At 40.1% G+C, this 26633-nt stretch overlaps 1 protein-coding gene across 1 annotated transcript; it reads right to left on the reverse strand.

Annotated features, from left to right (window-relative positions):
* Positions 1–471: 471 nt before the first annotated feature.
* GIPC2 (GIPC PDZ domain containing family member 2) lies at positions 472–24861 on the reverse strand. The gene is made up of 6 exons (XM_062497289.1): positions 24622–24861; positions 16763–16948; positions 13172–13352; positions 9813–9922; positions 9007–9088; positions 472–626 (listed from the first exon to the last, which is right to left on the reverse strand). Exons 1-6 carry the CDS (start codon positions 24859–24861, stop codon positions 472–474), a joined length of 954 nt encoding a protein of 317 aa, XP_062353273.1.
* Positions 24862–26633: the final 1772 nt, after the last annotated feature.

Below are 26633 nucleotides of genomic sequence, written 5' to 3' on the forward strand. Positions count from 1 at the left end.
TCAATGTCCAGGCCAAACTGTAAGAAAATCTAAGGCTTTAGGTTAATACATAGGGACAGCAGAAAACCAGGGAACTGCAGCATGAAGCTAGATAGTTTCTCAACAACTTTATAAAGAGATAAAATAATCCAAACTCTTTGTTGCATATGTCTAACACTTTTCAGAATATTGGTATCAAAGTGTATGTACAATAAAAATTACCTAATTTTCATAAAATTTCTGTATAAATATATCACCTTGACACTCTTCTCACAGTGATTTCTGCATGTAAATTAAATGTTTTAAACAGCAGTTGTCAGAAGTTTGGGTTTACCTTCATTTCTATTGGAAACCCTCCTCTGCAAAGGAAAATCTCAGGTCAGAATACTTGTGCAGAGAACCCTGAATTCACATCAATAAAATTATTAAAATTTTGATGCATTTGCAAATAATTTTGTATTTTCAAACAGGGATTGATAAACTGCACAGCTCTTATTCCAGTCGTCCTTGCTTAGCATCACCTATTGCTCCCCATACATCAAATACAAACTCATCTGGAAATGCAAAGTCTCCAAGAGTTTCATCCAATGCCACTGCAAATTCATCTGGGTTTTTCTTGTCTCTTCCAGCTTCCACAATTGTTGCAGCTAAAGAGCAACAAAACAAAATAATGTAACTATCATGAAAGTGAGCGCTAACACATAGACATCCCAAGATCGCTTTGGCTGTCTGTTTTCAACACCTGGTCAGCTTAGGGAGATGCAAAGTCTACCAGGTGAATTTAGGATTCAACAGGAATTACGTACTTAAAGTTTGTGCTTATGCCTCTAGAAAGTGAAAAAGTTACTTCTGAAAATCTCAGCCAGGTGGGTCAAATTGTGCAGAAGCAAGAGAAAGGCTTTGCTGCTGTGCACAATAAACTCGAGCCAGCAAACACTAGGAACATCTTGGTATGCAGGAAAATGAAAGCAGAGGAGTGATACAACAGAGTTAAACTGTGATATCTTGTCTACCAATACTGTCCAGCATTTTCTCTTAGTTACCACAAAAGTATCAGAATTTATCCAGTGTCAGAGCTCACTTTTGAAGTGGCTTCACTGGGGCTGTTGCTTTGGACTGACTCCTTAGTAGCAGTCCCTCACCTTCTGCCACTGCAGTTTCTTGGACTCTAGGAAAACTTAGAAGTCTACCCCAAACAACACTGGATGCTGGCAACCCACATATAGCAGAGCAAATGAAAACTCTGAGGGCTTAAACCTCTCTTGATCATGACACCTGCACCTCCATGAAGGGTGAAAAGAGTCAGCACAGAAGTTTCTCATGGTTAAGCTGGGCCCAGAGAACCACTGTCAGCAAGCTACCATGGACTGAGGGATGCAGAATGCTCTGTTAAGACATATTCAGTACAAACAGCACTGCTGAATACAGTTTGTTTTCTGACCTGTACCTCTGCTCCACAGCCTCACTTCACAGGAAAATGATGGTACAGTACAACAGATGAAACATCAAAGTCTGCTTCATTTTGTGATTATTTTACACACCTGCCTTAAACTGCAAGGCTTCCTCCATCTTTTGTTAAACATAAATAACTACTACTTTCTTCATGACCATATAAAATTCAAGTGTCAAAGTGAAGGATTTGATAGCTCCCAGCCTTTTCTTAAAGGAATGACCAAACATAAAACACACCATAAGTTTTGAAGCCACAGAAAAACATCTTCACTGGGGCAGTCTGCCACCTACCATATACACCATATTGAATCAACATGGCAAAATATCTCTGATAAAAATAAAAATCAACTTTCCCTACACTGAAATTTTACTAAATTTTTTAAATTTTATTTTGTTGACCTAAAGCTCAGCTCAAACTTTTTGACAGTTATGAACTTCTGGCAAACAGTACTTGCTGTTGTGCAAACATGTAAGAAGCTGTAAACAAGCTTGAGCCATATCCCACATCGTAAATGTCAACAACAGTAATTCTGAGGAAACTTGATGTTTTGGTTTTAACTGTGTTCAGATGTGGGGCTCCAAACACAATCACAGTGTGTCAAACCACATAAAGCTGTCCAAGGAAAATTTATGTAAATCTTGACAAATAAACTGCTGTGGTGGAGACAGTTCAGGTGTACCCCAGCTTCCCAGGAACCACTAGTGGTTCCCAAGGACCCTCAAGGCGCTGCCAGAAGAAACCCTATCCCTGTTTCACTGATTCTCTCTGTGTCCCCCATGAAGCTCCTGGGCCTCTGATTCAGACAAGTCTGGTTGGGAAATGGGTATTAAAGAGGAGACTCTTGTTCCTGAGAAGTGGAAAACAAGGATTTGTTCTATCAACACCACTCTACATTCCCTGACAATGTGGCACAAAAAGGTATTTACAGGGAAGCAAGCCTGGAGATAATGAGGCAAAGGGTATCATTTAAATTTCACAGATTTCCAGATATGAAGCAGGATGTGACCTTACTTTTTATAGACACTGGGAGAGGGTGGAGAGAAAAGAGCTGCACAAGGTGATGTAAGAGCAAACACATCAAGATTTTGTCACATCAGATATTTAGAAAAAGCTGCCATCCAAAGAGTAAGAATCTAGACAAGTGTTCAGCAGGGTGGGAGTAGGGAATTTAGCCATATTTAAGACAAATTGGCCAAGAGATATGGAAAAACCATAGACACAGCAGCAATAGAACAAGATGACAAGGTATTATATCATAGCCCAGCTGCCCTAGCTGAAGCTTCAGAATTGCACGTAAAATAAACTGTCATTAACAGAAAGTGTAACCTCAAACACAGATTTCTTTAAAGACTGACCTCCCCAGACAAATAAATAGAATCTAGAAACTGGTTTATTATAGGTTTATGAAGCTTGAAAACAAAAACTAAAATCTTAGCGGATCAACTTTCAACCCAGACAAGCAACAATCAGAACATCGCCGTGCTAAAGCAGCCTAAAAAAAAAATTTAAAAAAAAAGAGATTCATCTGCATTGAGTAAGTCTAATCAGCACTGCTGTCATGTACTATATTTGCTGAAGCATACTCCCATTCCCAGATGCAGTCGATGGAAAGAAGCAGGCTCCTTGGAGAGGGAGCTTTCGGCAGCGCGGTGCTGACCTCCAGCGCCAGCCCGGCCGCACTGCCGCGCCTCCATCCCCGGCACCGCCGGGCTCTGCACAGCCAAACCTGCCCTGCTTCACTGCCACAGCCACTGCCAAACCTGCCCTGCTTCACTGCCACAGCCACAGCCAAACCTGCCCTGCTTCACTGCCACAGCCACAGCCACAGCCAAACCTGCCCTGCTTCACTGCCACAGCCACAGCCAAACCTGCCCTGCTTCACTGCCACAGCCACAGCCACAGCCAAACCTGCCCTGCTTCACTGCCACAGCCACAGCCAAACCTGCCCTGCTTCACTGCCACAGCCACAGCCACAGCCAAACCTGCCCTGCTTCACTGCCACAGCCACAGCCAAACCTGCCCTGCTTCACTGCCACAGCCACAGCCACAGCCACTGCCAAACCTGCCCTGCTTCACTGCCACAGCCAAACCTGCCCTGCTTCACTGCCACAGCCACAGCCAAACCTGCCCTGCTTCACTGCCACAGCCACAGCCACTGCCAAACCTGCCCTGCTTCACTGCCACAGCCAAACCTGCCCTGCTTCACTGCCACAGCCAAACCTGCCCTGCTTCACTGCCACAGCCACTGCCAAACCTGCCCTGCTTCACTGCCACAGCCACAGCCACAGCCACAGCCAAACCTGCCCTGCTTCACTGCCACAGCCACAGCCAAACCTGCCCTGCTTCACTGCCACAGCCACTGCCAAACCTGCCCTGCTTCACTGCCACAGCCACAGCCACAGCCACTGCCAAACCTGCCCTGCTTCACTGCCACAGCCAAACCTGCCCTGCTTCACTGCCACAGCCACAGCCAAACCTGCCCTGCCTCCCAGCCAAACCTGCCCTGAGTCACTGCTTCCATGCACAAAGCTGGCCAGCTTCTCCCCCACCCCGTGCACACATCCCCGCTTCTCCCAGGGCAGCACAGCTGTGCAGAACACACCTGCTCACAGAGTGACATCTGAACTCCTGCGCCATGTAGCAGATACTTGCCAGCTTGAAGAAAACTTAGCTGGTTATCAATTCGTGCCAAATTGTCTCCACTCCCCTCCCTTTTCCGCACTGCTTGTAAGAGCTGCACAATAAGTGATTACAGGGATTTTATTCCACAGTCCAAAGAGCCTCAATTGTTTTCTGATTTTCCTTTTTTTGTTTCCATTTCACTACAGGCAATGTTAATATCTGATTAATTTTTATGTAAAATGTGAAAAGTTCAGCAATCTTAAAAGTGGTGAAAGGAATTAGAAGTCTTGTCAACTTTAACTGAGAACTTAATATCAAGCTTCTCAGAATACAGACAAAGTAATACGTTGGCTTTTCAAATCTAGTTCCTTTAAAATAACTTCAAATAAATCCTTATTTCACGTTTAATAGACACATGGGGCACAAGCCATGAAAGCTACCCTCTGCCTACCATTCTTATTATCTATCTTACATAGTGGTTTTGCTGCCTATATCCTACACTGTAACTTCTGAAGAAACTTTTTTCAGAAGTCCTGACAGAAGCCTCAATATTTATTTAGTTGTAATACTATTAGAAGCTTTGCCTTCATAAAAAGCTAACAAATACTATAATTCTGTCACTCTAAAGCAGAAAATTAAGCATGTTATCACAGTTTCCAGTATTTAACATTAGTTGGTTTAAATTTCATGTTGAACTTTGTCAGATCTATTACTCAAGAACTATTAGAAATATTTCTTCTTGTCCCTTTTTCTTAAGTAGTAATTATTCTTGAAGGGTTTTGGTTTTGGTTTTTTTTTTGGTTTTTTGTTTTTTGTTTTGTTGGGGGGTTTTGTTTGTTTTTGTTTTGTTTTGGTTTTTTAACTGGTCTTGCTGCCCTTCCTTTTATCAAAAAACTCCCATTATTTTTTCAGAGTAAATGAAGAGCCATAAACAATATACCCTAGAATGCATGCAATAAAATCCTTTGGGAAAAGGAAGTTTGGTGACAGAAGGAGAAGAAAACAACAGATTCAGGGAGAATATAACTTCAGTTAAAGCATTTAGAGATAAAAGCATTTATTGAACATTGATAGATTGGATTTGCGAGCCAAGAGAATAAGTTTGAGTAACAAAAAAGGTTTAAACCTGTTAAGACATTTTGACTAGATGGTAAGTTTGAAAAACAAAGTAAAAAACTGAGAAATAGATTTAAATTTTTTTAAACAGAGGCAGAATATGCAAGGATATTTTAGCCTGATCTCAGTGACAGAAGGTTACAAAACAGACTATCTTGTGTATGATCACACAGCACGTACAGGACAAACAGGGGATCAGGCCCAGCCAGCATGGGTTTAGGAAAGGCAGGTCCTGCCTGACCAACCTAATTTCCTTTTATGAGCAGGTGACCCACCCGCAGGATGAGGGAAAGGCTGGGGATGTGTCCACCTGGATTTCAGTAAGGCCTTTGATACTGTTCCCCACACCTTTCTCCCAGAGAAGCTGGCAGCCCATGACTGCACCAGGGGATGTTCAGGTTGGACATTAGGAAAAGTTTCTTCACTAAAAGGGTGGTTAAGTATGGGAATGTGCTGCACAGGGAAGTGGTGGGGCCACCATAGCTGGAAGTATTCAAGAAATGGCTGGGTGTGACATTTAGTCTATGTTTAGTTGGCATGGTGGTGTTTGGCCAAAGGTTGGACTCAGTTATATTGGAGGTCTTTTCCAACCCTAACGATATGTCATGTCTGATAATATTATACAGAGCAACAGAAAGGAAATAATCATCCAGAAGTAGAAAAACAGAAGAAAGGGAAATAAAGTATTGGTGGATGAAGTCAAAAGATGCTGGAGAAAAATTTGGACAGTAAGGCCTTTTGCCATCATTTACAATCAGTAGCATTCTGGGGTTAGATCCAGGCTTCCTCCCACTCAGAATTTTTTGGATTAAATACAGTCCACAATAATTCAAGTTTTACTGATTAAAAAAAATAAATGCCACTATTTTTCACTAACACTGTTCCCTGAGTCTCTCCTATTAATCAACTGCTCAAATTCCTTTACCAGAAAGGACCCGTAGAATTTAAAATAACCTGAATTATCTCTCAGCTGTGTATTCATGTTTTAAAGAATGCTGAAGTCAAGCCCTGGCCCAATTTCTTATGCACCCATAAAATGGCTGAGGAATACATTTCCAGAGCCAACTGTCCCTTCTCTGAATTGAGTCGTTTTCAGTACAAAGGAGTAAGGAAGTAAAAAGACAAAAATGCATCCAAAAGCAGGTATGTAAATCTCAGCAGCATTTAGATCTCTGATAATAAAATTTAAAAAAAAAAAAAAAACTGTGCCAGAAAAAAGTGCATGTATTTTCTTCAACAATTTCCAAGTATTTTGGTGCAGCCTAGGGATTTGTGTAGATTTAGTCAGCCATTCTTGAAACTGTCAAGATAGTTAACTATGCAAAAATTAAGGGCTTTATCTCACCTTTAATTTTGTCTATAATTTAATGTTAGTTTTTCTTTTCTTTCTTTCTAACTTATGTCTTAAAACTGGGGCACTGTTTCAGAATTCAATCACACCATGGAAGTGTCATTTTAATGGAGATGAAAGTAACATTAACTGACATCCAAAGATTCTGACAAACAGAAGTGCAGGGAACTGAGCAATGATTGAGATCTTAATCACTTGTCAGCTGCACATTGTGATGACTTGCATTTTCAACTAATCTGGCTTGAGTAATGAGTGAAATTTCAACCTAAGTGGTGATTGGCATTCTCTGAATGAATCTTTTCCTCATATTTCATTTTCATGGGTGACTGATCACATCCAGTATGTGAAAAACTGACATGTGTTAATTGAACAGATTTGTGACAGGTGATTAGCTCTACTTTCATAAAGAATCCAAGAGCTGTTTAATTGTTTTAAAATGGTAAAGTTGGGGGGTTTGAGTCATCACTGTTGGCTGTTGATTCATATTTGAAGTTCAGGATATGGCTTCAAAGATGCAAACTAAAGCTACATAAACCCTATAGTCTTTGATTTCTGACAGCTTCTCATGGTTTCACTACCTTTTGGGGAGGAAAAGAAGAGGTGAGGGACAAGACAACCACCCAGCTGGGAATAAAAGAGCCTCTCTATGAACAAAGACCTCTTCCTTCTTTGAGTATTCTTTTAAGGCTCTTTTTTTTTTAAGTCTCCAAACTACATACTGAAAGATGAAGGGCATTAGATCTTTTTAGGGGGGAAAAAAAATTCAAGGAATTCATAGGAAAACTCTACCAGCTGCTTGGCTGCTAACTCAACCATATGTATTGAAAGCTGAACCTCTCAGTCTACTGTGCAAGAGCCATCCTGTTTACAGTACTGAGAGCCAAAAATACAGGGAACACCAGCTCCCACAGGACTGTTCTCATGCACACCAAAAGCAGAGCACCTATAGCTGCTTATACCTGTAGGGCAAGGAGCCTGGGGACCTTGGAAGTAACTTGCAAGGACAGGAGCTTCCAGAAGCCCAGCCTGAGCCAGGACTGCAACAGCTGCAGGACAAAAACAGCTCCCAGAGGGACAGCTGGCAGGGGACTCAGAGCTTTGAAGACTGAGCCAGAGGGGGACTGAGGTTGCAGGAGTGAGACGGAACATGGAATTCTCCCTAACCTAAACATGGCTCAGCACCACACAGGCCTCCCAGGAGTGTATTACATGGCAGCAGCATCACATAGTAGAGTTGCTGGGAACAAAAATTTTGAGAACTTCCAGTTTCCTGGGAAAAGGGAAGTTCGGATAGAACCTACAAAACAGAACTCAAGTTTTGGGCAGCACTGCCCTCTCTTCTATGCCAAGAAGCCCACTTCTACCTTAGACTGGAGGACAATTACTGTTTTACCTACACTTTTTCCTGTGAGAAAACTAGTAGAATCTGCCAAACAGATGCTTGCTGGTAGGAGCAGCCAACAAAGGCCTTTTGGCTATTCAGATAATCACCTTTTGTTCTCATTCCTCTCAGAGCCCCTCCAGCCCTGATACTTCCCCCACTGCAGCTTCATGCCAGACCCATTTTCTCTTCTGCTTTGGCTTTTCACCTTCTCTCTCATGAAAGCTTTCTTTTCAAGATCTCTTTCCATTTAGCTTATTCTTTCCTTTTTCTGGCTGATAAGATATTAAGATATTACTGATAAGATATTACCATAATAAAAAATACCTTTCTCTTTGTCTCAGTACTAGCAGTTCCACAAGATCCTAGGAGAACTACACCAGCCACAGGAGGCTACAACAGCTAGACTGCAGCTTCTTCCCACACAAATAAAAATTCCTATTTTGTTGTCAGAATAACAAAGAAAAGCAACAGCTGCAAGGACAAGTTTGGTGCACCTTTAAGGAACTTACAACGCTGAGGTTAAGTAGTTTCTTTCATTATAAATCAAATTGTTCTTATAACTGTTAAATATTCTATAAGTTCTCATATTCATCAGAATACAGGTTCTAGAGATTTTGATTAATTTGTGTAATTATTCTGTCAGTTCCCTTGCTAAATAGTCGCTTGTTCACTGATGAAGATACCAGGTTCAAACCTTAACAATCAACTTTGATGTGTCTATGCCAAGGGGCAAAAAAGCAAATAAACATACTTATCCTAGAGAATCCTTAACCATGGCACACACAAGATTCACTAGAAAAATATATGCCAGAAAGAACACAGTGGTGACAGTTATAGCAAACAACTAAAAAATTCATGCAACAGCGTATAGATAATGTGCAGAAAGAACAGATTGATTGAGCAATTACATCATAAGGATTGAAGTGGGAGGGAGATGCTTTTATCAAACTCATTTGTAGAAATACAGGCAAGTTCTTGAGACTTCAGGCTGGACAAATATTGCTTCACTTACATCCAGAGACTAAAGTACTCAATAAATTTTAGACTATAGAAAATGAGAAATTATTTAATCTTCTAGCAATGTATCTGCTAAAAACTCACCTAATTCAATATCTCTTATGCCCATGTATGTTTCAAGAAGCTCATCCACTTTTTTAATTGCTTTTTCTTCAACTTCAGTTGGCTTTGTTGGAATAAAGAGAGAGAAGAGCAAAAATATGATTATATCCATGCAGATTTCAAAATAACCAGCAATGTGCCAGTGATTGTCCTTACTCCCATCTTGGCCACCTAGACTTAACTAAATCTATAAATAAAACACACTATTCCACTCTCCTTCCCTCTTCTCACAAACATGAGCTTTCTTCCTAATATCAAGCCACTCATTCAAATTGATCACAGCTCACTCATTCAAATTGACCAGGGGCCTTATATCTCCTGAAAATACAGAACTCCATCAAATCATCATCGGCTTTAGAAGAGCCCAGAATAAATAACATTTATTCACCAAACTATAATCCTGGTTTTGCACAAATTCAGGTCAGTGTATCTAATCAGCCTCTCCTAACAACAACCCTTACACCAAACCCCTACACTTCAGTGTCAGAAATTGATCAAATTCTTCACAACCATCCCACCTCTTTCCCCCCCCACTTCCCTCTTTTCAGCACTCCTTGGTCTAATCTACCTTAAATTCATCCATGTAATCCATGACATCTAAATACAAGTTCTCTGCTTCCACATTCTTCAGCCCCATCCTATCCCTGCTAGTCGTCAACTTCAGTTGTTCTCTTTAGTCCCACAAACCCTGTAACACCCACATTTTTCCTTCCTACTTATCAGCCTTGGGGAAGAATAAATCAGAAGCTAGGTGATTAAACTACTAAAGAGCATATACCACACCATACCATTTCCTCCACAGTAGCAGGGCCTTTGGTTCTCAGGCGAAGTGTTTCTCTCCCTTTGGAGATTTTAGCCTCTGACACAGTTCTGCCTTTGGACCTTGGTTCCAGCTTTTCTAAAGACAAAAAAAAAAATCCAGCAAAAATAAAATACCAAACAAAATTACGTATACAGTACAACAGAATATAAGGTATCTGTTTCAGTTATTACAATATCTTCATATTTTATTCTAGTAGAGATCTAAACTATGTAATTATAAATTAACTATTCTAAGTATAGCTTTGCCGACAATTCCTTGTCTTTAAATTCTAATATCTTCTCAACTGCACAGAGGCTAGGACTTCCACTGACCAATATATATAAGCAGGCCTATGGTATTCTTTTCATATATGCACCTCGTATAATTTTATTTCCCTATTCTACAGAAGAGTATTTATACCTTTATATTAGATAGCAGCTAAAGTCACCAGCCATCTGCTGATTTATTCTGGTCTTTACAGACAGAACACAGCAGGTTTAGCATTGCAACATTTCTCTCTTTCACTGATGCAATGGTGCAAACACTCCTGCTAAGCAGGCGATGATGAGCCACATTGAGCTGAGCTAACAATTTACTTATCAGCACTCACAGAGGTGAAGTGGCCATAAGCAGATCTGCAGGAGGTTTTCCACTGGTTTCACCAAAATTATTTCACAGCTGATAAATCTCCAGGAAGAGTATCCGGTTTACACAGAGTTTCCTTTACCTGAATTCAGTCTTTCTTGTTTAATGTTGGGTAAGGGCACCCCAGTTAGTAATTGGAGCATGGAATCATTTAAAGTTTGGGTTTTCTTGTTCCAGGATGTAATTTTACATTCAAGAGTGGCAAGGCTTTCATTTACTTACTGACATGGGAGTTACACAGTGAATCTGGAAAGTGCTAGAAGAGAGGAGACAATCTTGCAGAACTGCTTTTAATTGTCCTATTTTATCTAACAGATTATTCCTCCTCTTAATATCAGGCCTTTCTAATAAGCTCTTCTTGAAGGCAATACTTTAACATATTATATTAATGTTGATATTTAATCAGACAGATTTCAACTCATCATTCTTGCATAACCAGTCACAGATCTAGATTATTATGCCGAATAGGCCTTGAAAAGTAAATTTTATTAGCTTTTATGATACACATAGGTATGTATCAGTCTCATATATATATATATATATATATATATACACTCATACACACATATTAAGGATAAACAATTTTTCTTAATCCTTTTATTGCTTCAAGGACAGTTTAAAAATCCTTAAGATTGTCATAATTTCTGCTAGACTTGTTTCAAAAAGTCATTCCTGATAAAAAAAGCTTATTTTTTAAAGACTGTCACCATCATCACCTTAAAACTCATGATTTGACATCACCTTTATTTATAGTACTTTAAACCAAAACACTCTGGCTATCACAGAAACTATTTATCATGTTCACATATTTAAGATGCAGAGTTTGTGTTATGCTGCTTTTATGTTGTTTCTATTCATTTTTCACAATTCACAGAGGGCCAGCTTGTGAGGGGTACAATTCTTTAATTCTGTGCTACAAGCCTTGCCTAGAGTAGTTCAGCCAGCCTCTGTGTACATGGTAGAAGGATGTCCAACCAGTAAATTTTACTTATTTCACATTCTGCTCAGAGAAAGAAAAATGAAAATAATTTCACACAGAGGCTTGTCTCTTATTTCTGTACCTGTTGAAATAAACAGGAATTCGGCACCTACTGGTCCAGCAGGATCTGGATCTTGTCTGTCATCTCCTCTGGGGCTATTCTTAGTGCTTAAGCAGAAGCTAAGCATTATCTTTGTGCCTGAAGCCTAACCACAGGACGTTTTAACATACTGAGCACTGCAACTTGCAAGTTAATTTCTGTAGGGTAAAAAATATCATGCATCTTCCAAAAAATCTGTCCACAAAGCTCTGGCTGTCTCTTAAATCAATGTCAGAAAAAAGGTATTGCTGTGAAATTAGTGCCTTTCCTCCTCTACATCACAAGCAGACTAAAAGGTATCTTAGTCACCTGACTAAAGTAAATACTATTAAATTATGGCTGAAGCCATCAATCAAAAGCTGATTTACCCCGCTCTTTACAAACAGACTGTGTAATACTTCTATCATTGAACACAAATTATAGGCCCATATTAAACAAAGGTACTACTGCATTACTAATTGTGATAGACAATATATGCAATCCTTTAGCATAATGTATAACATACACATTCACTTAACAGCAGCACCAACTTATATACAAACACATTAGAGATCAACTCATAACTATCATTCTTCACAGAAGCAGCAAAAGCAAAACATTTTTGCACTTCTCTCATTTTCAATTTCTGCTGCTATTCTGACACCAAGTGTCAAAACTGGTGTATAACAGTAGCTGTAAACTACTAACACATTAAAAAATTTTAAAAATAAACATTTCAAATTTTTGCTGCTGTAGTGAAGATAGTGATATTAAATTGACTGTTATTGCAGGTATGCAGAAGGCCTCATATAAATTTATTATTTAGCACTATTTTGAAGTTTTTATTACAGGAAAATGCTACATGGTTTGGGGAGTGGATTAAAAAAATGAGATAAATCATAATTCAATCTCTGTTTTGACTGCCTGAGCAAAACCTCCCTTGTTTGTTTGTTTGTTTGCTACATTGATAGAATTAATATATACAAGAATTAGCAGTAAGTATGCATTCCTCCTATTTAAGCAGCACTTCCTCATAGCATGCAGGTGGTGAGCAGAGACAGAGCTTTGCAATTCTGCTTTCTGCCAATTCTGAGTACACCTGCTGCATGACTGGAGATCCACAAAAGGCTGGGGAGAGGCACAACAGGCAGGCAGCAAAGGAGGTGTTCTGGGGAATCAGAGTGCTGCAGACTCCTTCTGCAATAGAGGGCACAGACCCCAGTAAAGGGTCCAGAAATAGAAAAGTCTGACACACAAAACAACAGGGGTTATGTATCAACAGAGGAAGAAAGGAGTTTTGAGGATCAGGACATTAGTGAAGTGATCCATGCTTTAAAACTGTATCTATAAAACACTTCCTGTTCTTATCTTGCAACATCATGTAGTGGCAAAGAGACTGACTAAAGCTCAGGCTGAGGTAACCCACACCAGGATGACTGCTGGATAAAGCAAGATGGAAGGAAATCCATTCACAAATCTTCCACTTAAAAAAAAAAAACCTAAATGTACTTTCTTGCAGTCCTTATGTTACCACAGGTGGACACCTGGCTGCATTCTGAAAACAAGCTCACAACGTAATGCAGTGTTGGGATTTTACTATGAAGGTGTTTTACTGAGCAAGGTGGAGAGTCAGGTCACTCACCAAATGCTTTCAAAGGCTCTACCAACTCCAGCTTAAACTTCTGACCTTTCTCCAGATCTTTCAGCATTTTGGCAACTTCATAGTGCCGACACTGTGACACATTTTTTCCATTTATGGTCTCTATGTGATCGCCCACACAGACGGTTTTGCTTTGGTCCATAAGGCTGCCTTCTTTGATTCGCTATTGTTTAAAAAGAAAACATCACCAGAATTAGAAACATTTCTTTAAAAGGTGATCATTTTGAAGAGTTTCAACAATGTCAGTTAACAGTATCAATACCACTGAACTTATTATTCCAGCAGTGTGTTTTGTCTACAAGATTATCATAAACCATTTTGAAAATGTTTTATTTTATTATTTTTCAAACAAAGTATTTTAATAAGTTTTGAATATACAATCAGACAGGGGGAAAAAAGAATGCAACCATGCTTTAGAAATAAAGGGTTCTGAATAATAAAATATTTATTGTGCTTTAAAACAGACCACAGACATCCCAGTAATGTGAACAGCTGTTCAAGTTTTGGGGGTTTTTCTATTTAATAGCTTGACAAGCATAGTAACAGAATTCTTCTCTTCTCAAGTATGGTCCAGAGACTCAGTAAAAAACTATATACTGTAAAGGGCTGATCTTAATTAGACCCATCCCCAGTGGTAAAACTACTGTTTTCCTCATCAAGCTATACATCTGTATATTAAAGGATATCCTCTGAAATAATAAAGAATTAAAAAATCCTTTAACTGCCATCTCACAGAAAACACAAATAGTCTAAAGGTCGTAACATAAGTTACAGTGCAATTTTAAAAGTTTGCGGAAAAACCTTTAAAATATCTCTATGATTTATCACACTTTCAATTTCAGTGATTCTGTTTATTGTTGTTGCATGCTGTCATACTTGTTCATGGTGTGCACACATCACATAAGCCATTATTCTATGGCTATTGAATAGAAAAGCTATGACATAGCAAAATATCTTCTATTTTGCAGATACAAATTTCATTCTAATGTGTTCCTGAATAACAATCTTGTCAACAAAGACTGACGTGGTTCAGGCTAACTTTGCATGAGATAACTGAGACAAGGCAGATAAACACATTGCCACCTCCCACTGTAGCAGCCAGCCTGGCTGTGCAATCCTCCCAGGAGCAGCTCCCAGCCCCTGCACATGTCTGAGCCCACACATGTGCCTCCATCTGAGAGTCAGTGGGAAGTGTGAGAGCTCTCACTGTCCTACAGTCAATGATTTTAAGCTTCAGGCTCAGTTTAACTCTTTCTAGCACCAAACAGAAGCCTTGTGGTGAACATGGATGCGGATATTGTACACACCAGAAACCAAATGTGCCCAATGCGTTTCTGTTACCAGGACTCAAAACCTGTCCCCACCTGGCTTCAACTAATGTCTAGTCTACATGTTGAATATTCATTTAGCTTTTCTTCTGCACTTGGATCCCAACACCAGGACTGTTTAAATAATATTCACTGGCTGTTATTCGTGTTACTTTTTATCATCACTCCAAGTTAACTGACTGAGACAGTCGAGCTACACTGTCACAGTAATTAAGATGCAATTGCCTGTATTTCAAGTGCTCTACAGTCCATTGAGAAGCTATGAGGATCTATATTTCCTATGCAATGCCTACTCCATTTGATAATGTCTCCTTGTACACCACTCAGTCATACTTCAAGTTCTACTGCTGTTCTTTGAATGCTAATTTGACACCACAATACTTCTCCCACCTGCCCATGTACCCCAAAAACAAATTTGTGAAAGCAGAACAACACCAGGTTTTGTCCTTGGTAAGGTGAAACAAGATTAAATCTCATAGGAAAAAGTCCTACATTTCAGTGTCAGGTTTAAAATTGGTCAAGTTACCACATCACACCTAGAAACCTCCTTGCTATTCAAAATTCAGTAAAACAACTACAACCCATAGCAACCTTCAACAACCCAAAAATCAGTAAATTTAGTATTAATTTTTAATTAAGAATGGGACATAGTTACAAATTTTCAAGGAAAATATATGCATATAAGCAAAATAATTCTATAAAAGTTTAGAGACAGTCTCTACTTAATCATTTACCTAGACAATGAAGTAAAAAAAAAACATGCAGCTTTAATTTTGTATGTGTGTTTTCTGTGCTGGTTTAAAAGATCCATTAGATAAATCTGCAACAACAACAAAGTAAGCTCCTAGAAACTCCTTAAAATGTATGCATTCCCTTGAAGACTACACCATTTTCATTACAATGCTTATTAATAGACCAGTACAAAGAAAAACATATATTTGGTCAGAGGAGTTTTACACAATTTACTGGAAATTACCGCTTGTCTGGCTAATGTTGTGAGGGTTTTCCAGTGTGCTCCAATTGTGCAATAGTCTGTGTGAGAGCTGTTCCCTCTGCCTGCGACCAACCAAGCACAAAGGGAGTGTCACTGCCCAGAGCTGCACACATGAAAGCTGCTCACTGAAGCACTGCTTTCAGCGCCTTCTTTTAAACTGCCACATAAGCAGCAGCATGACTAAATGTTATGGGCTGTGTGGATGCCATCACTAGACATTCACAGTTCTTTGTCTATAAACATAAAAGTTAGGCTATGATTTTGCCAAAATGCTTAGTGAAGCCCTCACTGCATCTTGAGTTTCACAAACGTGACCTCAGTCATATTTTTCCACAACGAAGACACCAAACAGATTTCTAAACTGTGTCTTGTTTTATAGCCATGGTAGCTAAAGAATGAACAGAAAATACAACCTCTCCATACAAGAAGCTCTGTTTACAATGAGAACAGTGACTGGGACAGCAGTAATCAAAGATAATTGCTAATGCCTCACTAATAATGGGTAATTGGAGTATATTAGAGCAAAGAATCTCAAAAAGGCAGAAAATGTGATTAAGGTTCCTAATACTTAGCCTAGCAAGAAGGGCAGCATCATTTCCTCAGCCTCTACTTGTCTCAAAACAGACTGTCTCTAGGTCATATAGAGGAGGAGAAGGAAAACAATTATGATTAATATATTGTATGTGTTACTGCCCATACATGCTACTCAATTTCATTGTGGTAAATTGTGTTAATCCATATCCTTGTAATTCACCCTATTAAAGGCAACAATACTGGAAAGCTGAAAAACCACTATACTTGCCCCTACTCTTGTACAGCATAAAGGCTTCTGCCCTGAGAAGAGCCAATGACTGAAAGAACATGATCTCATTATCACATGAGTGACAGACGTTCTATATGCATCAAATAAATTAATCAGAAAATCAGTTTAAAACAGGAGGGGGCAGATGCAAGCAGTATCTAACACCTACCACCTCAGGGTAGCTCAGGAGATACAATGGTCTCATTGTAAAGCTGATACACATTACAGAAGCAATGAACAAGTGAACTGATTTTGAATGACATGCAGTACAGATTAGCTGAACTAAATTTGAATTATGTACCTAAAGAAAAGCAACTTTCATCTTTACTTACCATATATATGATAATAAAAGATTTTATAGTTCTAAAGGATCATTAAACCAATAATTAACCTATTATAGTAACAGGAGCTTCTATAGAACAAAGTATTGCACTGGTAATTAAGTTTACCTTTATAAAGGCACAGCCAGTTCCATTATCTGTAATGGTAAGCCCCAGCATATCATCAGTTTTAAGAACTTCCACTTCTTTTCGTTGTCCTTTCACATGGGCAAATATGAAATCTTCAAGGCCAATTTGTGCACCTAAGAGCTTGTCCATATCAACTTTATGAGTGTTCAAAGTGCAAAACATGATCTGTGCAGAAGGAAAGCAAACATATTAACAGTATACTGGGTTTGGTGAGCTTGATAGGAAGCTAAAATGAGAGCAGAGTTCAGGTCCCTGGGACAGTTCTGGAGATGAAAGGATCCCACTTCTCCAGCTGTATCAGGAGAAGGGAGAATCTCCATCCACACACAACAGAAAGCATCAGTAGCTCAAACTGCAAGCGGGGAACATAGGAAAGAGACCTACCTGTGTGAGCAGCCTCTCAAGGCCTGTCTCAGCACACCAGCCCTGAGAGAGGCATCTTGAGCTGGTACAGCTTGCACCAGAGGTCAGAGAAAGCAAACTGAACAGCCATCAGCATCTTTTGCTTCATTGTTCACCCACCTCGAATTCCACCCGATTCAAAGATCACTAGGGACTACTTTAAAACTCGATTGGTTGAAAGCAATTTAATGGGGGGGTGGGAAGAAAAAGAGAGCTTATCAAAACATAAGACTCATGAGAGAGCATGAAATGCTTTTTATGGCTCCATATGTTCCCTCATTAGCTCAGAGCACATTGTCTCCAATGGGCTTGCTTAGTTCCTAGCTTTCCTCAGCAAGAGCTGGGGTCATCCCTGTTCCAGTAAAAGCAAGACTTAATAAAAAGGTCTAATTTCTTCTTTATAAATCATTCTTTTAAAAACTATTCTTTATAAGTATTTTCTGAGAGATTTCCCTTCAGCAGTGGATATCAGGCAGTCCTTTTCATCCCTACACTTATGCCAGTTCTTCAGCAGGGAGGTTTCTTGTCCCAGGCATGGGCAGGGTGAGAGTAACCCATCTGTACTGCGTGGGAACAGAGATGCTTTTGCCCACCACGGAGCTGCATGAAGAAATTTGGCCAAGCCCAACATGCCCTGTCAGAGCAGGTGCCCAAGCCTTTCCAAGCTGCAGCAGGAGAGGAGGGCCAAGGGAACCACACAGTTCCCTCCTGGGCAGCGCCGCAGAGCACAGGGAGCAGCCGGAGCAGAGAAACTCTGCGCTCCAAGAGAAACTTGGAGAATCCCTAAAATCTACTTCACTGAGGCAAAGACACAGGTTTCCCACACCAGAACGCTACAAATGCCTTTTTCTTTCCTTCTGGCAACACTGGCACCAAGCTGTTTAAATTGATTCCAGGTCAAACAAAGAGCAGATGCTTTTACTGATGTATTTCACAGAGAGCATTCAAGTTCTCTGGAGCTTTCTAGAACTTAGTTTCTGTAACTATGGGGATTTTGATCTTAAAAGACTGAAAGTTAATAGAGAGATTGTGTTTCTTGATGAAGGTCTTGTTTAGTTGTTGTTTTTAAAAACAAAACAACCCCCCCTCCCCACCAAACAGCCTTACTTCAATGGCTGTTTGCTTATCTCATCTAATCCATCAAACATCCACTGCAATCTAACACCTTATTTAACAATGAAAGTCGTAACAGCACTCCCTTAACACACATTAGTTTTATTTGCTCAGGTTTTCAGCTGAACAATACTCTCTAGGTATAACAACACCTAGAGAAATTAATCTGGTTTTAAGTATAAAATTAAAAAAAAAAACTCTAGTGACAAACTCCTTCTTTAAACCAAAAAATTAAAACAGATTATACCAAGTTCATATACGCATTTTCAGCTCTCTCAAACTATATGATTTTGCCAGTTTAAAACGGCAACTCAGTTCTCTGTTCACTGTTCCTGTGATGAATAACAAGCACTGTCTTTACACTTTAGACATCAGCATCCTTCATCTGACCTTGTCAAACAGACAATCTAGTAAATACTGTCACACCTTTGAATAGATAAAATTGGCAACAGAGCAGAAATGTGATATTTAGAAACTTGATCCAGAGTTTCTCTTTATAGATCTTCATCTGGATGGCATTCCTACTACAGCCTATAAGTCTGAAGAATTTTTTGTGAGTCAGTTCTGTGCTAACCACAAGGCTGAGAGAGCATCAGCCAGTCAAAAATAAAACTTAAATCATTCTTCATCCTCTTTAGTGAACAACTGCTTTTTCTCAGAACAGATATATGCAAAGAGTAATGTACTAAAGATGTATCTACCTAGAAAGATATACCACTACACCATCTACCAGTTATAGTACAGCTTTATTTGTACACAACTGAGACTTACTGATTCAAAAAAGGTATTTTTAATAGATTTTATGTAAATTTAATATTGGTTGGTATCTAATGACAGATTATATACTTGAATACTTAAATGACAGCTTCCACTCACTCAAACTTTTCCATATTTTAATAGTAATTTTCTTATTCAAAAATAAAGAAAAAAAAATCAATGTGCAATTCTGATTGTTAAGTCTTTTCTGTCCTTAGCCTAAAACTTCATAGGCATTTGGTTTTTAACTCAGCATATTAGTACTGTGAATATTTCATGCCAGCTTTAGAAAGATATTATAGATGAGAACTGTTACATCAGTCACAAAGTATCTAGGATACCTCCTTCACCAAGAGTTGTCTTCTGCAGCACTCAGAACAAGGAAATTCCATTTCACTGGACACTAGAAGCTTATGCACAACTTTGTAAAATAGATTCCTCCAGGAAGATTACTAACAGATTATTCCCTGCATACATATTTTCAACTGGAAGAGACCACATTAGCCACCAAAACCAGGGCTATACTGTGTGTTATATCAAGAAATGGTATTAGCTAAGAAAAAGAGGGTTACATGATGTGTTATATAAAGTAAATATGCAGTACCATATTGCATGTTCTATACATTAATTATACTGTCATCCTCCATATTGAGCTGACACCTTGTGAAGAACTCAATAATAACTTGACTGATAGATTACATACTCAGAAGCTATTGAAAACATATTTAAAATCTCAGATAATCTTACTTTCTGTTTAAGAGGTAGGGAACTGGGAATTTTAATTCTGAGCAAGATGTAACACCCACTGACATATTTCCCTATATATGTAGATATCATCATATTAAGAAATCACCAACGCATTTTCTGGGTACCTTACTCACTTTATCTTCCCCAAGGAAAATATGGGAACCTTGACTAGCTTCAGCAACAGAAAGAGCAACCAGCTCCTCCAAGTTCTAGTGTGCTTTTGGTACTGTCAGGTATTCAACTTGGTCAATACATTCAAAGTCTTATAAAATAAACATTTAGCGTTTGTTTGTAGCTGTTTGTTTTGGGATTTGGTTGGGGTTTTGTTTGTTTGTTTGTTTGTTTGTTTAGGGTTTGTTGGGGGTTTTTCTGTACACAACTATTACAGTGTAAGTTCTTCCATCCAGTTATTTCCATACTAATATTTCAAATACTTTCAATTAAAGTATTTGAAAAAGACACAGCAAGCACCACATGCAATATGGGTGTGACATTTAACCAGGGAAACAGCAAGCAAACAATTCTTGCCATAAGGTTGGGTGGAGGTGTTTTGTAGGGAGTGTTAAGTTTGCTCATTTAAAGTATTCAATCTGTAGGCGTGATTGTGAGCAATTTGTTTCAACAGATAAGCATAACAATAAAACTTCCAACATTTTGATGATGAGGATTTCACAAGCTGACTCTTTTCCCTAAAACACACTTCAGATTTTTTATTGTTAAAAGGACAGTTTTGTTCAGAAATACAAATTTCAGCAGTGGCATATTTGTTAGTAGCATTTCATAGAAGTTTAAATTGAACAGGTTTAAATCAAATACTTCTATGAAAGTTTAATGTGGCTCAGCCTCACCATATACTTGACTGTTTAGCATGAGGAGGCAAGGCCTGTGGAACAACAGCCCATGCACAAGATCAGCAGCTGAACTCTTGATACTGGAAGAGAAAGAGGGAGCTGCATTTCTGCCCTTACTGCTGCCAGAAAGGTCTCTCTTTTCCTGAATTACCCTTGTGATGCAAAATTCCTTTCACTGTGAAAGAACCCCCAACCTCCAAGGGCTCTGGAGAGACACAGCCACTGAGCATTTAAAATAGTTCATCAGCCCCATCACATTTCACTTTCAAAGCAAACAAAATAATCAAAAGGCAAATTGCAAGTAAGCAAACCAAAAGTCCCTACAGCTTCTATGGGTCACCATTCCCTTCTTATCTGATCAAGAAATAGCCCTGCTACAGCTGGACTTTAATATCCACATTCTCAGTGCCCGATTAGCTACTCTGAATACTTTAAAGCCCTACCATGTGCTCTCACAGGAGCACACCACCACCAAATGCTTTAACAGACCCACATTGTCCTCCAGTCAGTGCTCATTTATTTATCATACAGGTTGCACCCAGCACTTTCACCCTTTCACGGGGAGCATTACATTCCCTGCTACATTCCCTATAGTCATAGTGGAATAGTAATCCTAAAAGGCCAAAGTTACACATAAATACTTTTTCCAACTTCTTTTCCTACTTCAGCCTCCATAGAAAAAATAGGAGGATATATTTATATTATTTATGTAAATAGAAACATACACGTAACTGTGTGGGTTGTGCTGTTAGTTAAGAGTTGCATCTATCTATCTATATTTTTTTAGCTCTGTTCTTTCCTGTTGAAAGCCTGTTGAAGTAATCAAGTTAAAAGTCAAGAAGAATGTGATCTACCTCGAACAACACCCATAATAATGATGCAACTTTTACATTTTTTCATGTAATTTTAGTCAGGGGTTTGTTCTCCTTTGCCTAAAGGGAAGGGAATTGAGGTTTCTCTTTACAAGACTTCACCGGGGTTTAAAATTTAAAATGTTAAGATCCACAGACTGGGAGTAGCCAGAAGAAACACAGGAGATAAGTGAACTTCAAGGACCATTACCCCCACACATCACCCCCTGGCAAGGCCAGAGTCACCCAGTCTGGGAAAAGATTGGTAAAGGAACTGAAGAATGAGGACCAAATTAGCATCGAAGGTGAAGGGATCGATAACCAACAGAAGATCGAATACTAAGAATTGTGTAATTTAAGACCAATGAACAAGGATTTCTTTAGGTTTTGCCTATATGTGTGAAAAGCTCTGATAAGGAATTATGTGTGATGGAGTGATTTTCACTGCCCAACCTGGGGTTGTGTGGATAAAATGATTTACACTGCACATCCTGGCCAGAATAAAATAATGCATTAATTCTCTAACATAAAAAAAAAAAATGTTGGAGAGCTTTTGTTTTTCCCAGTTTCAGCGACAATGACACAGGCAATCTATTGCTAGAAGCCATATTCACTCCTCCTCGCTGTGGAAAGAGCAGTCACACTGGACAGAGAAAAGAAATGCTGGACGTGGTAAATGTCAGAGGAGTAGGCAGAAGCCTCCCTTTCTGCCTACCCCTCAGCTCAAAAGGGGTAACAGATATATGTTCACCTAGGAAGATGGGTGAAGAATAACTTACCTACAAGAAAGGATGAGTACAGGAAAAGCCTCAGAAAGCTGCTATTATGTCTCACTCCTCCATAGATACCTAGCAAACATCCCCTTTGAAGCTATACCCACCTTGTCCTGTCCTCATCATACCCTACTCATGATCCAGGTCTACAGAGAAGTTTCTGTCAGTGTCTGTCCAACAAATACTGTGTTTTATATAAACTTCTCTCTGCCACTTTTGGCAGTCAATCACAGAACCTGGAAAGGATTCTCCAGCAGAAGTTAAACTCAGCTGGTCCTGGAAGATGTGATCCAGAGAGGAAAAGAGATGCTGTAACCATGTGGAGTCAAAAGGAGAAGTGACAGATTACAAGTGTAGCTCATTCAGAATCATATTTAAACACTTAGGCAGGAATTTATCCAAGAATCCATACTCTTGCCTCTTACCTTCTAGTAAACTCATTTATCATATTAGATGCATTCACTTCTGCAAATGACATCTGAATGCTCTCTACAGAGAGCTCTTCCCTTCCACTCCCCCCCACTGTTTTCCAGCTCAGCCACTACAGGGTAGAGATCTCTGTGATAGGACCTGTTTCCAAAGGCAGTATCACAGGCTTCAGCAGAGCTGGGTCACTGAAACTTTCCTAGACAGGTAACACCTACAAATGGCATTTGAGTACCTTAGTGTCTTTTAGTTTGCTGAGATGTAGCTTCTGGCTTTACACCAGATTATCTGTCCAAAAGCAGTTTTAATTAATAGATAATACCATTTAAAATAAATTCCAATAAATTCATTCCAATAAATTTCTTGGCTGTTCACTGATCTTTTCTCTATGCAAAATTCTGTTGCATGATTCTCTGGTCTGAATTCTTCACCCTGTTATGCCACCTTTACACCAGGAAATATTTTTGTTCACTATTTTCACTTCATGTAACTTTGTTAAAGCCAACTGAATTTTTAGAGTAAAAGGTTTTCATTTCAGTGTCACCAGCAATAATTCTCCACCCATTTTTAGCAATAAGTCATTTTTAAAAAAATTAAAGGAATGAAACATTAGGGAGAAAAAGAAAATAAGTAATTTCTCTAGTCTGGCACAAGGCTGGCAATATATGCCCATGATATGTGGTGCTTCCTCTAAAACCTTTGAGAGTGTCAGATTGTACATCTAGCAGGAGAAACAGGAGCACACCATTCATACAAAATTAAATTTCTCTGTGAAAGCTGCTCTTTCTCAAGTCAGTGGAGCCAAAAGTTCAACAGTGAAAGGAAGAAAACTAAAATAGAAGACAATCTAGTAATTATGAGAACTTGAGAATAAAAGGTACAACTGAGATGGAACAGAACAAAAGGGGAATAGCAGCTCAGAATGAAAAGGAAACAAAGGAACAGAAGGTCAGAAAGCAGCTGGGAAGGTCTGGGACATGGATGCATTGCCTTTTAATTACTTAATGCAACAGCGACTGGTTAAACTGTATTCGCTGCTACTGCCACTTTCCCTTTACAATTTACTGTTTGAAATGCTACGTCAGGCCACAGCAAACTCAGAGCAAAGCCTGTCGTAGTAGTAGTGTTTACAACTTTTTAAAAAGTCATCTACAAAGAAGAAAACAAGGAAAGCTGTACAACCACACGTAGGCATAATGAAATGTTAGCCCTCTGTGTCAACTTGCCACTCAGAGGTTAAGGTTCACAAAACCGCATAGGAAGAACTTGATATGACCACTACCTTTTAACTAAGCGAAAACAATGCATTTACAAGCACAAATGAATCATTATCCAAACAAATGTCTAGAACACGGCCCAGGAAAAAAAAAAAAAAAAAAAGAAAAAAGATCAAAAGGGCAGCAGAGCTTAAAAAAAGAATCCTGTTACAGACTTAAATAACTCCATTTGAACAGCGAGCCTTTTAAAAATAATTACCTGGCAAGGCAGAAAACTTTCCGATCATCACTTTCGGCTGAAATTTTAAAACGTGGTACGATTCAGGGCGTTTATACCAAATCCCCTCCCCTCCCAATGCCTTCATTCCGGCTATTTAGCCTCATAAATCCCTTGTCCCTTTATTAACTGGAACGAAGCAGCGCCTAAGAACTGTGTCAAACAGCAGCTGGCAACAGGGCAACCGAGACACCGGAGTTTTGGTCAAGAGGACCATTGTTTTTACCACGTAAGAGTTAAATGCGGTCACCCTTATGTCTTTTTCCGTATGGCAACGCTCATTCGGAATAGCAAAGGCAGGTTTTTTTTCCCCACGAGTGTACAGCGGGCAGGTCCCCGGTGGCAGAGCACGCCCGGGGCAGGGCGGGTGCGAGCAGCCCCGGCGCCCTTTGGCGCCTCCGGAGGCGGGCGGGCCGCGGCCCTACCTGGGCGGGGTGGATGCCGAACGCCTCTCCGATGCGGGCGTACAGCTCGCGGGCGCTGCCGAAGCCCTCCACGCGGCCCGTGGGGCTGCCGTGCGCCAGCTGCGTGTGGAACTGCAGCCGCGACGCGCCGGCCGACGGCGCCGGGGCCGCCGCGGGGACCGGGGCCGCCGCCTCGCTCTCCACCAGCTTGAAGGTCTCCTTGGACTTGTCCTTCTTCTTGCTCCTCAGCCCCAGCGGCATCTTCCGCGCCGGCCCCGGACTCCTGCGGCCGCCGCCGCCCGCGCTGGACTCTGCCCCCGGCGCGGCACCGCCCCGGCCCCGCGGCCATCGCGGCCGCCAGGTGCGGCCCCGCCCCGCCCCGCCCCGGCCCCAGCTCCAGCCCCGGCCCAGCCCCAGCTCCAGTCCCGACCCCAGCCCCAGCCCCAGCCCCGACCCCGGCTCGGTCCCGGCCCGGCCGCCGAGGGCGCGGAGCGCAGGGCCCGGAGTGCCGCCGCCCCCGCCCCTTCCCGGGCAGCTCGCAGCCATCGGCGCTGCCCCCGACTGCGCTCAGACCGCTCCTGCCTGCGCCCCAGCAGGGTCCTTTACCGACTTCCCACTCACTAGTTCAGGAATTTCTGCTAATAGCGAAGTATCGAATAGACTAGTACAGAGTTATGTCCAAGATATAAAAGAAAACCTAAAAGATACAAGGACTTCAGGCAACTCTTTTGCACTTATCACAGAATATCTATAAATATCTGAGGATTAATAAAGCAACAGTAACATAACCTGAGTTTAAGAGACATCCTATCGTATTGGACAACATCTCTGAAGTACTGAGATTTTACACAGAAAACATACTTTTCAAGTATTTGTAACATTCAATTAATTCAAAATGTTTCCTCTACTGTGAAACAGAGCTATATATTGTAGTTATCGTAGTTAGATGTTCACATTGCAGGAGACAACCGTGCTCCAAAGGAGCCACGCTCACCTCAGTGGAACTGCTCCATTTTCTGAAGTGCACTGAACACACCCAATACATGAATAGTGAAAAATTTATGAGACAACATTCAGCACTTCTAAAGGAAACTGCTTGAAAGGCACAGAGAGAAGCAGCACCGCCTTACCACATCTTCTGACTTTCAGAAGAAAGTCAAGCCAGAAGAAAAGGCAAAACATTGCAGAGAAAAAGGTTTCTGGCACATGGAGTCAGACCAGGTGGGCAGAGACAGTGAAGCAGCCCTGAGTCAAAAGTTCTTAGCAGATTTAATCAGAGCACCTCTGACTACATGAAATTACATACATATTTTAAACTGCTTATGCTGTGAGGTAAAAAAAGGTCTGAAGCCAGTTTGATTTCAGCTTTTCCAAGGTAGCATGTAGTAGATTTAAATGAATACTCAAAAACAGCTTTTATCCAGTTCTAGTAAGAGAATTGGATTCAATGTTGTTACTGATTTTGAAAGAATTTCCACCAATAAAAAATGCAAACAAAACTGCACAGTAAACTTGCCCCCACTCTTTAATAGTGGACTTTCCACTTCAGTTTGAAACCACAAAACTTAAAACTGAAGCTTTCCTCTGAACTTGCAGAACTGTATTTTTTCCCATTACTGGGATCCAATTCAGACAGCATGTTGGCATTCACTGGATGACACTGCAGTGAGACAAAATGAGATACTAACATTACCAAACTATTCATGCTCATCTTGATATTTAGGGAGTTTTGCTGGTTTTCAATTTTAGATAAGCAACTTCTTTTTAAAAGCCTTTTCCCATTTACTAAAACGTATTATAAAGGAATTGGTGACAAGTATTTATGTCTTGTCTCTACCCATTCCTTTTCTTGTGGAAAGGTAATTGGATCTTAAAACCCAGTACTGTTTATTAATAACTTCATTAGTGAGATTTAGTAAATGAACACAGTCAAGTTTCCACATATGCAGAGGATGTGCAGATTTATTTAAAAAAGAATTCATGGACATTAACAGTCCTAATTCAGGTATCTATTGCAAAACTTTCTTCAGTGG

This window comes from Cinclus cinclus, chromosome 8 (genome assembly GCF_963662255.1).
Source record: "Cinclus cinclus chromosome 8, bCinCin1.1, whole genome shotgun sequence".
In the NCBI taxonomy this organism is placed as follows: domain Eukaryota; kingdom Metazoa; phylum Chordata; class Aves; order Passeriformes; family Cinclidae; genus Cinclus; species Cinclus cinclus.